General features: G+C 42.2%; 1 protein-coding gene across 10 annotated transcripts in view; it reads left to right on the plus strand.

The window, feature by feature from the left end:
* Window positions 1–14,041, plus strand: part of LOC126272212 (S phase cyclin A-associated protein in the endoplasmic reticulum) — a 554,765-nt gene that overhangs the window by 490,209 nt on the left and 50,515 nt on the right. For all 10 annotated transcript variants that reach the window (XM_049974904.1, XM_049974906.1, XM_049974905.1 and 7 more), the window contains one exon: window positions 12,746–12,895. In XM_049974904.1, the coding sequence (XP_049830861.1) occupies window positions 12,746–12,895 (150 nt within the window). The remainder of the gene's footprint in view (window positions 1–12,745; window positions 12,896–14,041) is intronic.

Genomic DNA, 14,041 nt, shown 5'->3' on the forward strand with positions numbered 1-14,041 from the left:
GCATCATATTTTTCACTCCAGAAAATTCATTTGTCTGTTTACCGTACTTCCTATGTAAACGTGTATGTGCATAGTTATTCATGGTTTCGAATAACTGTCAAATGGTTCAAATGGCTCTGAGCACTGTGGGACTTAACATCTGAGGTCATCAGTCCTCTGGAACTTAGAACTACTTAAATCTAACTAACCTAAAGACATCATGTACATCCATGCCCAAGGCAGGATTCGAACCTGCGACCGGAGCGGTCGCGCAATTCCAGACTGAAGCCCCTAGAACCGCTCGGCCACACCGGCCGGCAACTGTCAAATGTGTTGCCCCCAAGAACAGTTCCATTTTCTCTCAGGATTTTCTCCACTTCTTCACAGCCGAACACCGGGTATCTCGTGTCACGAATAGACCCATCGTCAGTTATATATATATATATATATATATATATATATATATATATATATATATATATATATATAAACACCATTGCCTTCTGTTAATGTTAAAATGTCTTCGCTTAGCTGAATCTCCGAACTAGCGCCAGTATTCTGGGTCGCCCCAATAGCTTCCAACTTGCGTTTGCGACGAAATGTAAACCTTCATCTTTCACATCTTGTAATATCACTTTAAAAGTTTGGAAAACAGGCACTGTCTTTTCTTCGTGGACACTCTTCTTGCAGCTATGCATTCGTTTCTTGATCCGCTTAGCTGTTTCAGCTGCGAAAGGATGTTCCTGTTCAGACATGATTTACCTATCTGCAGTTTTTAAATGGCCTCAGCACTTACTACGGTTGGAAATCAGGCACACATTTGTGTGCGCTCGGTACCAGTAACATTCCTTGAGAAGACACGGCTTCCGTTTCGTTGTAATTATTGCCATTACTCACAGTGTACATAACTCAAGTAGTTTTAGCCCACGAAACTATACAGAAAAACTGTCGGCGAGGACACTGTCTGACTGGTAAATGACGCGTAAATGAGGAGTGGGGGAGGCTGTGGTCGGAAAACCCACAGTGAAAAGGGCTGTCCGGAAAACTCACCGTAACTGCGTCACTTACGAAAGGGTCGGAAACACTAAGGTCGGAAAGCCCATGAAACCGTATATGGCACATGACATCTACGCATAGGTTACATGTGCTACTTTCCCTATTGATTTTTAGTTGTATATTATTTTTTATTGTTGTGGTTATCAGCGGGAGTTAGAAGGGAAAGCAGAAAGATGGAAGGAGTATATAGGGGTCTATACAAGGGCGATGTACTTGAGGACAATATTATAGAAATGGAAGAGAATGTAGATGAAGATGAAATGGGAGATATGATACTGCGTGAAGAGTTTGACAGAGCACTGAAAGACCTGAGCCGAAACAAGGCCCCTGGAGTAGACAACATTCCATTGGAACTACTGACGGCCTTGGGAGAGTAAGTCCTGACAAAACTCTACCATCTGGTGAGGAAGATTTATGAGACAGGCGAAATACCCACACACTTCAAGAAGAATATAGTAATGCCAATCCCAAAGGAAGCAGGTGTTGACAGATGTGAAACTTACCGAACTATCAGTTTAATAAGTCACAGATGCAAAATATTAACACGAATTCTTTACAGAAGAATGGAAAAACTGGTAGAAGTCCACATCGGGGAAGATCAGTTTGGATTCCGTAGAAATATTGGAACACGTGAGGCAATACTGATTTTACGACTTACCTTAGAAGAAAGATTAAGGAAAGGCAAACCTACGTTTCTAGCATTTGTAGACTTAGAGAAAGCTTTTGACAATGTTGACTGGAATACTCTCTTTCAAATTTTGAAGGTGGCAGGGGTAAAATACAGGGAGTGAAAGGGTATTTACAATTTGTACAGAAACCAGATGGCAGTTATAAGAGTCGGGGGACATCAGAGGGAAGCAGTGGTTGGGAAGGGAGTGAGACAGGGTTGTAGCCTATCCCCGATATTATTCAATCTGTATATTGAGCAAGTAGTAAAGGCAACAAAAGAAAAATTCGGAGTAGGAATTAAAATCCATGGAGAACAAATAAAAACTTTGACATTCGCCGATTATATTGTAATTCTGTCAGAGACAGCAAAGGACTTGGAACAGCAGCTGAACGCAGTGGACAGTGTCTTGAAAGGAGGATATAAGATGAACATCAACAGAATCTAAACTTGGATGATGGAATGTAGTCTAATTAAATCTGGTGATGGTGGGGAAATTACATTAGGAAATGAGGCGCTTAAAGTAGTAAAGGAGTTTTGCTATTTGGAGAGCAAAATAACTGATGATTATCGAAGTAGAGAAGATATTAAATGTAGACTAGCAATGGCAAGGAAAGCATTTCTGAAGAAGAGAAATTTGTTAACATCGAGTATAGATTTAAGTGTCAGGAAGTTGTTTCTGAAAGTGTAGCCATGTATGGAAGTGAAACATGGACGATAAATAGTTTGGACAGGAAGAGAATAGAAGCTTTCGAAATATGGTGCTACAGAAGATTGCTGAAGATTAGATGGGTAGATCACGTAACTAATGAGGAGGTATTGAATAGAATTGGGGAGAAGAGAAGTTTGTGACACAACTTGACGAGAAGAAGGGACCGTTTGGTAGGACATGTTCTGAGGCATCAAGGGACCACAAATTTAGCTTTGGAGGGCAGCGTGGAGGGAAAAATCGTAGAGGGGGACCAAGAGATGAATACACTAAGAGGATTCAGAAAGATGTAGGTTGCATTAGGTACTGGGAGATGAAGAAACTTGCACAGGATAGGATAGCGTGGTGAGCTGCATCAAACCAGTCTCAGGACTGAAGACCACAACAACAACATCAGCGGGAGTTGGAATTAACTAGTTGGATGCGGTGTTGAAGTGTCAACAGCGGACATTTTCCAGTACAATGGTCGGAATCTTACCTGAAAGTATTTACAGGAACATTAAGAATTATTGACTTTGAAGATGTGAAAAGTTTAACTGTGTCTCGCAATCAAAGAGACTCCGGCGTTCCTTATTTAAACTGAATAGTAGTGTAGCAGAGCTGATAATTTATCTGGGGCTGCCGATAAATGTTTCCAAGTAAATCCACGGGGCAGTGTGTTGCGTAATTTGTTTCGCGCGCCGCAAGTCGCCAAGGCTGCGTAGATTCTGGCTACGGACGCGATTGTGGTTCGAGCGGAGCTTAGAGGACGGACGAACGGAACGTGTCATCATTATTTATCGTTTCTGGGATTCATCGAGTCTCGCTTGAATCTTTTCAACATTTTCGTCGCAAGATTCTGTTTCACATTGAACATCTTCATTTTGCATTCAGAAGGCGAATTTGGACGAAAGGTGGCAACCGTGATAGAATAAGAGACAGGTACGATAAACGATATCCAAACACTGTATGATACCATTACAGTAACTTCTTTTTCTTTTAATTGCCTTCATAGTCGATATGAATCTTCAATTTTCGTTTGCAGTTTCCCAGCTCCTGTGTCCCAATTAATGCTTTTTCCCAGTAAATTATCATTTCTCGCACAGCTTGTATGGAAATTTGATGTAAAGTTAATTTTCATACATGCACTTTGTAAAAGGAAACCATTAACGATTGTGTGCAGAACAGCATCTGACTTTCGCTTATTTTATTCAATTAATATCCTAGTAACTACATTCTGTTCTGTAAATGAACCATAGAAGAAAACATGGTAGACGCCACGACTGCTACTTTCCCTTGAAAGAGAAAGTCTGCAGGGATGAGGTCACTCTGTTCTCTTCCTGTCTTGGGGTCACTGACTTGTCACGTCACCCAACTAATATGATCTGTGACATGAAAACGCATTCGTTTAAGGAGGCTGAGGGGAAACTAATAGACTACATTAGGTAATCAATAAATTTATCCTGCAGACTTTTTATGCAGTTGATGGCTCTCTGTTTCCTCTGGCATTTCCAATTTTGGTGATCTTAGGGTTCCCTTCCCCATTAACCTACTGAGACCAGATTTCACACAGCTCATATTTACATAAAATGGGATCGTTGGGGGGGGGGGGGGGGGGGGGGGAAGGGTGGGTAGCTCCCAAACCTTAAAAACGTGACTGAAAAAGGATTCACCAACAGAGCAGGAAAAGCTGATGATTGTGATCAACGGTATGGTTTCATATGTACATGGTATCACAAAAATGTGTAAACACTTTTTATCACCGTAATATATGGAAAAATTTCTGAATCCGAAATAATGTGCACAAATGTTGAAACCAGGAAGTTATCGAAAGTGTTCAAATTGATGGACATTGTGGCCCAGACACAGCTGATAACGTTGACCGATAGAATCCAATATGTTCCTTGTTGTTGTGGCTAGTTTCAACTCATTGCGTGTAGCTGATCTTGTGCTATAAACATTGTGTTTCACATGCCTCCCTAGAAAAAAGTCCATGGGGGGTCATACCTGGTTAGCGTGGAGGGTAATCGGCACTACCTCTTCGTCTTATCCCTCTGTTAATTGAACCATTTAATTAAAAGTGGTTTCATGCATCACTCCAAACAATCGTATATGGGAGCTGTATGTGCTGTGCGCTTTATATACATTACAAAATTCAAATCTCCGGTCATGATCATCCTCATTCAGAGCGTGGAGCAATCTAGAAATAACCCTTCTCCATAGACGCGTTTCAAAATACGATGGACGCTCGTTTTTGGAACTCTTGTCTCACGAGCTTTTTGCCTCACAGAATAGTGAGTCGCGCTGGTGCATCTCCTTGAAACTTCACAGTAAACTGCCTTTGCACTCCACTTGCGTTCCCAGTCTTCCAGTAGCACTCCAGAATGAATTCATCGCCTCCTACCTTCCAAGCTTCGTAGAGGCTCTCCTGCGAAACTTGCAGAACTAGTACTCCTGGAAGAAAGGATATTGCAGAGCTATGGCTTTGTCAGTCTGGTGGATATTTCCAGATTGAAATTTTCCGTCTGCAGCAGAATGTGCGGTGATATGAAACTTCCTGGCAGAGTTAAACTGTGTGCCGGACCGAGAAGCGAACTCGGGACCTTTGCCTTTAGCAGGAAGTCCTCTACCACTGAGCTACCCAAGCACGACTCACGACCCTCCGTCACAGCTTCACTTCCGCCCGTACCTCGTCCCCTAACCTCTGTGAAGCTGTGCTTGGGTAGCTCAGTTGGTAGAGGACTTGCCCGCGAAATGCAAAGGTACCGAGTTCGTTCGTGTCTCGGTACGGCACACAGTTTTAATCTACTAGGAAGTTTCATATCAGTGCACACTCCGCTGCAGAGTGAAAATCTCATTCTGGAAAAAAGAAACCATTTGAAAAATAACACTGTCTAATAACCATTATTGATGTAGTACGTCATAGATAATCTGCTAATAAAAATACGATCTTATCATGATATCTGACCAGATCGACTGACAGGACCCAGCATGTTGTCCTGGATGAAAACCCATCTACAGGCATTTATGTAAAAACTGATGTGCTCCAATAGTGTGTAATAGCGCCGTTGCTATGTATGTTCTGTATTGTTGACTTAACGGATAGAAGAGCGGCAACACTATTTTTCTGAAAAGAATTTGATTTTATTCAGGATTGCGCTACACCATAATATTCCCCAGTATTAGGAAGACCGTGTAATGGTCCGAATCCATTTTGATTGTAATAATTGACGGCAGTTGACATAATCACTTATTATTAACAATTAGGTTCATATGTACACGTCAAGATATACGTATTCTGTGAAATTTGGAAGGTAGGAGACAAGGCACTGGCAGAATGAAGGCTGTGAGGAGGGGTCGTGAGTCGTGATTGTGTAGCTCACTTCGTAGAGGACTTGCCCGCGAAAGGCAAAGATCCCGAGTTCGAGTCTTGGTGCGGCACACAGTTTTAATCTGTCAGAAAATTTCATGTCAACGCACACTCCGGCGCAGAGAGAAAATTTCATCCTGGAAACAGTCATTTTAGCGACTTCACACAACGTTTAAGTAATGTTGCTTACTGCGGATGATCTGTGTTTCTTTATATCTGTTACTGTTTACATAATGTCATAGTGGTACTTGAGTTACACGAGGGTTGGAACTTAAATAGTGGCAACTATTTTTCACAACCGATGCCAAAGAGTTACATGTTTGCACCTGTTACTGTCCTTTAAAGTTGTCACCAGCATTGTGTAGAATCCGTTGCCAGCGACGTGGAAGGCGTAGTATACCGTTATCAGAGCCTGTTCTGTTGATGGTGCGAATGGAGCTGTCTAAAGTCATGGTGATTCTCGTGTGCGACTGTGATGGTGTTACCCTAACGCATGACGTTCCTCCATGGCAGACCGTCAATGCACAGTATTACTGTTTGTTTTTGGAGCATCGCCTGCGACCATGTTTGCGAAAGAAGCGGCGACACTGTCTGTGCAACCCACCCAGTATTTTGCACGACAATGAGCGGGCGCATACAGCGCAAGCCGTGGCTGCTCTGTTCGGTCGATGGGACAGGTAAACACTGTACCATCCACCATACTCCCCGGACTTAAATCCTTGTGATTTTGATTGGATCTGAATATGAAGGAACCACTTCGTGGCATTCGCTTCAGAACTGTTCCTGAGATTCGACAGGCAGTAGACCGCTCCATTCGCATCATCAACAGAAAAGGCTCTGTTAACTGTATACTACGCCTTTCACATCACTGGCAACGGGTTCCACACAACGCTGGTGACAACTTTGAAGGACAGTAACGGGTGCAAACATGTAACTCTTGTGTATCGGTTGTGAATAAATAGTTACCACTATTTAAGTGCCAACCCTCGTATAAAAAAATGTGTGATTCGCTCCAGTGAACTATCATCTGTGTTACTAATCGGGTAGAACGGTATCGCATTCTATTGCATGTTGCGTAACTAACAGCTTCAGGGGCAACAAAAAATAGACCTAATCTATGGGGGAATTGACCGAAACTAATAAAATCAGTATAATTAGTTGTTTGTCTCTTCAACCATAAATGGCTGACATCCTTTAAAGTCAAATTTTTAACACATTAGTTCATTTGTAAAGTAATCAGACGTCTGAAGCTGTTAATAATGGGCTATTAATAATGGGCGGCGGTGATACTGATTTCTATCCTATTTAGGATCCCGTTATTAATATTACTTTCACTTATTTTTTATATTTTTGGATTTTTGGCATCATACTTAGTACGCCAACCGATTTGTGTATGCTTCCAACAGTCTTCCATACCCATACATAAAAGGCTTCTCTCTCTGTGTGTGTATGTACGTACTTACTGAGAGAGTTTTCTCCATGATCACCCACTGCTACCCACTCGTGGTTGTGGTTGTAGCTAGCCCTTGGTTTCATGCTGTTAGTAAGGGAGTTTGGTCGCGGTGCGTGACTGTGGGTGAGTGCGGCGAGCAAAAATCCGCGAAATATGGACCAACACTCTTAGGAAAAGCTACATACTCCGTGACCTACGGTCTTGACGTCTGAAAACGCGTTTTTTGTTTCATTCGCGCGACATAATACGATGCTTGCTCCGTTTCGTCATTCCGATTTAAATAACGATGGGTAATATCAAATCGATTGGTTATTAATATCTCAGCGCGTTTTCGGCAATCATACTTTACCGTCGATCGACAGACACACACAGAAAGAAACCTAGATAGACAGAAAGATAAAAGTACTGGTAAGTAACAAGTGAATAATCAAACGATACACTACATTGATTTCTGTTAAACATTTTCCTTGTTGTTCTTGAGTATAATCCTTTTCATAACTTTGCGTGTTTTCGTCGATCACTCCGCTTATTCTTCTTCTGCATATTGACCACTTCCTCTTCTTTTTCCATTCTTCAGTCATTTTACTGCGTAATCTAAATTCTCCAAAACTATGGAATGACACAAGACTCTGCATCACGCACCGTCATCGGAGCGAGAATAATGACTGGCAAACAGAAGGGGCAAACGGTTATTATAACACGAGTACCCTTATTATGATGTGGGTTGCCCTTCACCTTACGACGGCTGCGATTTTCAGTTACATTACCATACAGCATGACGATCAACAAGGCTCCGGGCGCAAAAATTCGAATACTGGGCGCCAATGTAGTTGAGTCATGTTTCTCTCACGGACAGTTGTAGTTTATGTAGCGTGCTCACGAGCTGGATCTCCCACCACAGTTCCTTTACAGTCCGAACAAGGAATCTGCAAATATTGTCTTAAGCAAGTATTGTGCAAACAAGATATTATGCTTATGTATATGCAAAGAAAAGTAAATGCCTAGTGAAATAAAATAATTTCCATTTCTTTCCATCCTCATTTAAATTCTATTATGTCAAGATTTTGCCACTAACATAGGACAGGCCCCGTGGTATTACCCGCGCTTAAATATGTCCGCGTAACGTAATTTTAGTGCCATTTTGTATGGAACAGAGTGAGGATTCTGTAGGCGAGTATCTTCTCTAATACGGTAAAAATCAAAAGTCGTAGAGAATATAGGTTTTTCTAAGAGAACTAAGTGATCCACACCGCGCATTATATTGAGATATCTGCCTATCACGATCAACCACTTCCACCGACCACAGTCTGGATGAAACACGTCGAGGATCTATCGTGTATCGGGGCTGAAACAATAAAAACATGTTTACATATACAGTAATGTTTGTAAGTCACACACTGCATTTTCTGAAAAGCGCAAAATGGTTCAAATGGCTCTGAGCACTAAGGGACTTCACATCTGAGGTCATCAGTCCCTTAGAACTTAGAACTACTTAATCCTAACTGACCTCAGGACATCACACACATCCATGCCCGAGGAAGGATTCGAACCTGCGACTGGAGCTGTCGCGGGTTTCCGGACTGAAGCGCTTAGAACCGCTCGGTCATTACGGCCGGCGTGAAAAGTGCAACGCCGAAAAGGAATTACCCGAATAGCGACACACTCGGTGGAAGTGGCTATGGGTGTGCAAACAATACGTGATACGTTTTGCAGCGAGATGGGGTACACGTAGGCCAAGCAGAGTCCCCTCGTGTCGGTCCGACAGGGTCGGTGTTGCGCCTAGTGTAATCGGTGCAGAGATGTCACACAAGGTGGAAACAATACAGTGAGTGCCAGTATGCCTCGTCGACGTCAAAGGGAGCCATATCGGCATGTGAGAGAGTTCGAACGGGGCAGAACGATCGGTCTCCGGGAAACGGGGTTGTCATACCATGACATTTCGGCTCGTACAGGGCATGCTGCTTCGACAGTGATGCGTGGGTGAAAGCAGTGGAAAAGTGAAGGCCGTACGCAGCAATGAGCAGGAACTGGACCACGGAACATAATCACAGCACGGGATGACCGTCGTCTTGCCTGCATGGCCAGTACGGACCGTACGTCGTCATCCACAGTGTTGGCTCGTCGCTGGAGCACTGCAACAGTTGTGAACTTGTCTGCATCGAGGGTTCGTCGGCGTCTGCTCAACCGATCTCGCCTCGTAGGTATTGCGGGCTCTTTGAACAGCAACGGGTACCTAACGGAGGTTGTGGAGCCAGAGGTACTCCCCCTGCTTCAGGAATTTCCACAGGCCACATTTCAATAGCACAATGCCCATCCACATATTGCGAGGAATGTACAGACCTCCTTCGAAGAGCGACGGGTTGCATCGCTTCCGTGGCCTGCACGTTAGCCAGACATGTCGCCCATCGATCATGTCTGGGATAAGGTTGGTCGGCAGCTGGTGCGTCACGGTGCTGCAGTAACTGGTGTCTCGGATTTGAGGGGTTCGGATACAAACTGCGTGGAGGTAAATTTCTCAGGAACGTATTCAGAACCTTATTGATTCAATGCCACAGCGTATAGCAGCTCTAACTGTAGCGCATGGTGGCCACACGCATACTCAATAGTTGGGCTTAAGACATGTATAGATTTGAAAAGGTAATCATTTGTTACTTGTCATGTACGTAGTCTGTGGTATTAAATAAATTGAATTCATGCGTTTCCTACTTACGTTTGCAATTTCCACAAACGGTAGTGTATATTTACCTAAGAGTATTTATTGCCCCAAATGGCTCTGAGCGCTATGCGACTTAACTTCTGAGGTCATCAGTCGCCTAGAACTTAGAACTAATTAAACCTAACTAATCTAAGGACATCACACACATCCATGCCCGGGGCAGGATTCGAACCTGCGACCGTAGCGGTGGCTCGGCTCCAGTCTGTAGCGCCTAGAACCCAACGGCCACTCCGGATGGCTTTTATTGCTCCATATGTCGCGGATTTTTGCCCACCACACTCACCCATTGCCACGCACCGCGACAAAACGATCTCCACTGCCACGCATCGTGACAAAACTATCTCAGTAACAGAATAACTGCATTCATAATAGCCTTAATGAGATATGCGCCTTCTCCCATGCCGCACGCTCTGACCCGGACAACGTCGTGGTTTTCAGCTAACTTAGTAAAAACGCTTCTGTCCCGTCCTCTTTTGTTTCACTGTTAAATCTGAATTTGTGATTATGTTAGTGCAAGGTAATTTTATTACCAAATGGATGAAGTAATATAAACTGCAGCTTCCCAGATGACTTAGTTTCACAGTTCGATTTAACCATATTTATCGTCTGAGATGTTACGGTATATTATATCGTCAAATCGTTGCTTAAATTATCACCACGGTGACCACTCTGGGGTTATCCATGCGTTTAATAATTGAGTAACATGCGTCAATGCAAATCAGTTAATTTCCCTTACGTATTATTATGGGTCATTTCATAAACCTATGTCGGTTCACGACTGTATGTCGGAGAAGTTTATGTGTATTTGATATTTCTTCCGACTAGCCATGGGTTCTCAAAACCATATGGTAAGCTAACAAGTTTGCCCATACTGTGACAATTATCATTTAACATTAGTTCGTCTTAAGTTTGTAATTTTTTATTTTAATCTTGTTACTTTTGAACTACTCGTGATTCTTGTGTGCAAGTCCAGGTGTATGAAAGTGAAGTAACAGCCGTAGCTGGAATAACACAAATATTACAAATTCAGCCAGTGGTTGTCATTTAAAAAATTCATAGTGCCTAATGAGCCATAAGCAACAAAACTGTGAGCAGTCTTTCAGTTCTTCCATGTATTAAAAGCATGCAATTAAATATTGCAGTTGTTAAGCTGTCGGCGAATTATTACTGCACCCCTTTCCCGCCAAAGCGAGAGCAGCCATTGACGGCAGTTGATTCGGGGTTTTCTGGTTCTCATATCATATGTAACTTATGGTTAAAGTAGCAACATAATGTTATATTTTGCTATTGATCGAGGGTTTACTACGAAGCTCACTACGAATATATCGCGTTCTGATCAGCAGTTGATTGAAAATTCGTCTGCGTATTACGGGCTGAAAGAAGAGCTTTGTTACTTAAAAGCATTTTAAAAACTTGTTGCCCATTTTACACTATGTATAAAAATGATTTATCATCTGTGCCAAGAGTGTCTTTCTCCATTGATATTGTGTTATTTCCTAAAATACTAAATGTGTCGCCTGGAAGTATAATCTTCCATACAGCCACATCAGTATTGCGTTTCTGTTTTTGTATTAAAGGCATCTTCAGTGGATTTAATCTGGAGTGAAGCAGTTTCGTTTTTACGTGGGGTACTTATAAATTTCGAAACAGTTCACGACAAAATTTATAAGTAGTACGCGTAAAAACAAAACTGTGTTACTCCAGATTAAATTAACTGAAAATTCATTTGATATAAACAGCGAAAACGTCTTGAACTTTAATAAATATTAGACTCCAGCAAGAGAAAGACGTTTAAACTGATAAGATAGTTTGTATACCTTCCTGCGTTAAATAGCCACAGCAACGAACGTGTTGGGCACGTCACTGAAGCGATATACGTTGTAAGGGTTGTAAATACTTGTAAAAAATGGTTCAGATGGCTCTGAGCACTATGGGACTCAACTGCTGTGGTCATCAGTCCCCTAGAACTTAGAACTACTTAAACCTAACTAACCTAAGGACATCACACACATCCATGCCCGAGGCAGGATTCGAACCTGCGACCGTAGCAGTCGTACGGTTCCGGACTGCGCGCCTAGAACCGCAAGACCAGCGCGGCCGGCTAAATACTTGTAAGCGTGTAACTGCTTTCTTGATGTATTTAATCTGCGCCGATTTCGCCATAGTGTATTTATTAATCAAACTTCGATGACAATGTTAACTTTCTGAACTAAATTACACTTTCCGTTTCATTTTTTAAAATTTTTGGTTATTAGTGTATATTTACTCCACTGCTGTGGAATTTTATAGCGTAGAGGATTGTCTGTTGCATGATGATATGTATGTTGGACTACTGGTTCCATTGGCTCGGGGACTGATGAAGGAGAAAAGCTAGATTGAATACAATAGATACACACACTTACATAGTGAACTCATTATTTCCAAGGGCTGTGCACATGCCCGTAAATAAAAAAAATTGTAATACCAATTCTTTGATGAATGATCTGTAATTAGTTAGTGATAAATCTGAATCCAGTAGCGCGTACAATTAGTAGCAACGCACGTTAAAAATATTATAAAAGGATGTGGGATAATTTTTTTCATTGTTATTGACACTATTTCGTACTGTACCAGGATCATGAATTACGCAGTTGACAGTTACTGCCTTTTGCGCCCGGAAATATGCTGTGTTGTTTACTCAAAGGTTCTCGTTGAGATCGTCTTTCCTGCAGTATCGGTACTTACATTGAGGGAGTTTCACAAACCATCGTAATTGCTGATGACTTGATTTCATTGTTCTGAAGCGATGCTGTAACTATTTCCCCGTTCTTTCACAGAGCGTGCTCGGCGCTGAGGGAATCTCGCTGCAGTTCCGGCACATAGCGTCCTACCTGCTGTGGTACTGCTCGCACGCGAGCGAGAACGACCTGCTGCACGAGGTCGTAAGAGTCGTCGGCTTTTTCGCAGTTCGCAATCCGGACAACCAGGTAAGATAACGTTCTCTGCTGTCTGCTTTGTTTTACTTTGTCTCTGTTGGAGACCCAAGTGTGCGCATGGCACCTGCATAACCACCAAAGAGATGACTGCACATAATTGCGCTTGTCTTCGGTTCGCAGTCTCGTTGAATTTTTTTGTTGACAACATTTTCGCCATGGAGTACATTATTTTTTACAGTTTACACGATACCATTTTCGACTTTTAAACCGTTTTCAAATGGTTAAGCTGAAACCAATAATGAGTACTTTGCAGTTATACCGTGATATTACACATATCCTTACGACTACGTAGCGTTTTAACTTATTTTCTGATGTATTGATTTGTGTTTTTTACCGCACTTAATAAAATGTTACATCACTAGTTGTTTCCATTACCTTGTAGCTTCACACCTAAGAGTACAGTTCGTGCTGCCGAAGGTTTTGTATCAAGACGCTTGCATGCACATAAAATAAAGTCCTTGGGAATGATGTAAATTCGTCTAAGCTGTCTCCCGTTTGTTTTTGACCAGTGTGGTGTATGTTCCTGGTACGTATAGAAACAACAGTTTTACAAGATATATGTCTTTCCGGTATACACCGGTAAAGTTACTTAGAAGTGCTTTGTTTATCTGGCTGTTTTATTACTCATTTTCATGACGAGTTAGTGTATTGTGATAATTTGTACAGATGGCGTGTATGACGAATGCTGACATGAGCCACATAACCTCACATCCGTTTTAGTTATTTTGCTAATGTTGAAAATTGCTGTGTTTTCAGCACGTGTGTAATTTTTGTCGGTTATCAATCCAGATTCATGCACACTTATTCTGGGTTGTTTAGGTTCAGTAAAGTTTCTGCAGATGAACCACTTAAAATGATTCAGAAGTGGAAACGGAAATTTTGAAAATCATAATAACCGGAGTAGTCGTTGCGAAAATGTCATTTAAAAGAGGAAAGTTTTTCTTGCAACGGCCGTTTTACCGATCGACGCGCGGGCTGTCTACCGCGTTTTATTCTTTATCCGTCGTAGCAATATGGCGAAGGGCATTTAATCTTTACTTCGGAACCTCAGTTGTTTCTACGGCGTGTTTTATGTATCTTTCTCCAAGACGAAGACCTTATTGATAGCTCTCTTTCCTGCCATCCGTTGGGCTTAAC

The sequence above is a fragment of the Schistocerca gregaria genome, chromosome 5 (genome assembly GCF_023897955.1).
Source record: "Schistocerca gregaria isolate iqSchGreg1 chromosome 5, iqSchGreg1.2, whole genome shotgun sequence".
NCBI classification, from domain to species: domain Eukaryota; kingdom Metazoa; phylum Arthropoda; class Insecta; order Orthoptera; family Acrididae; genus Schistocerca; species Schistocerca gregaria.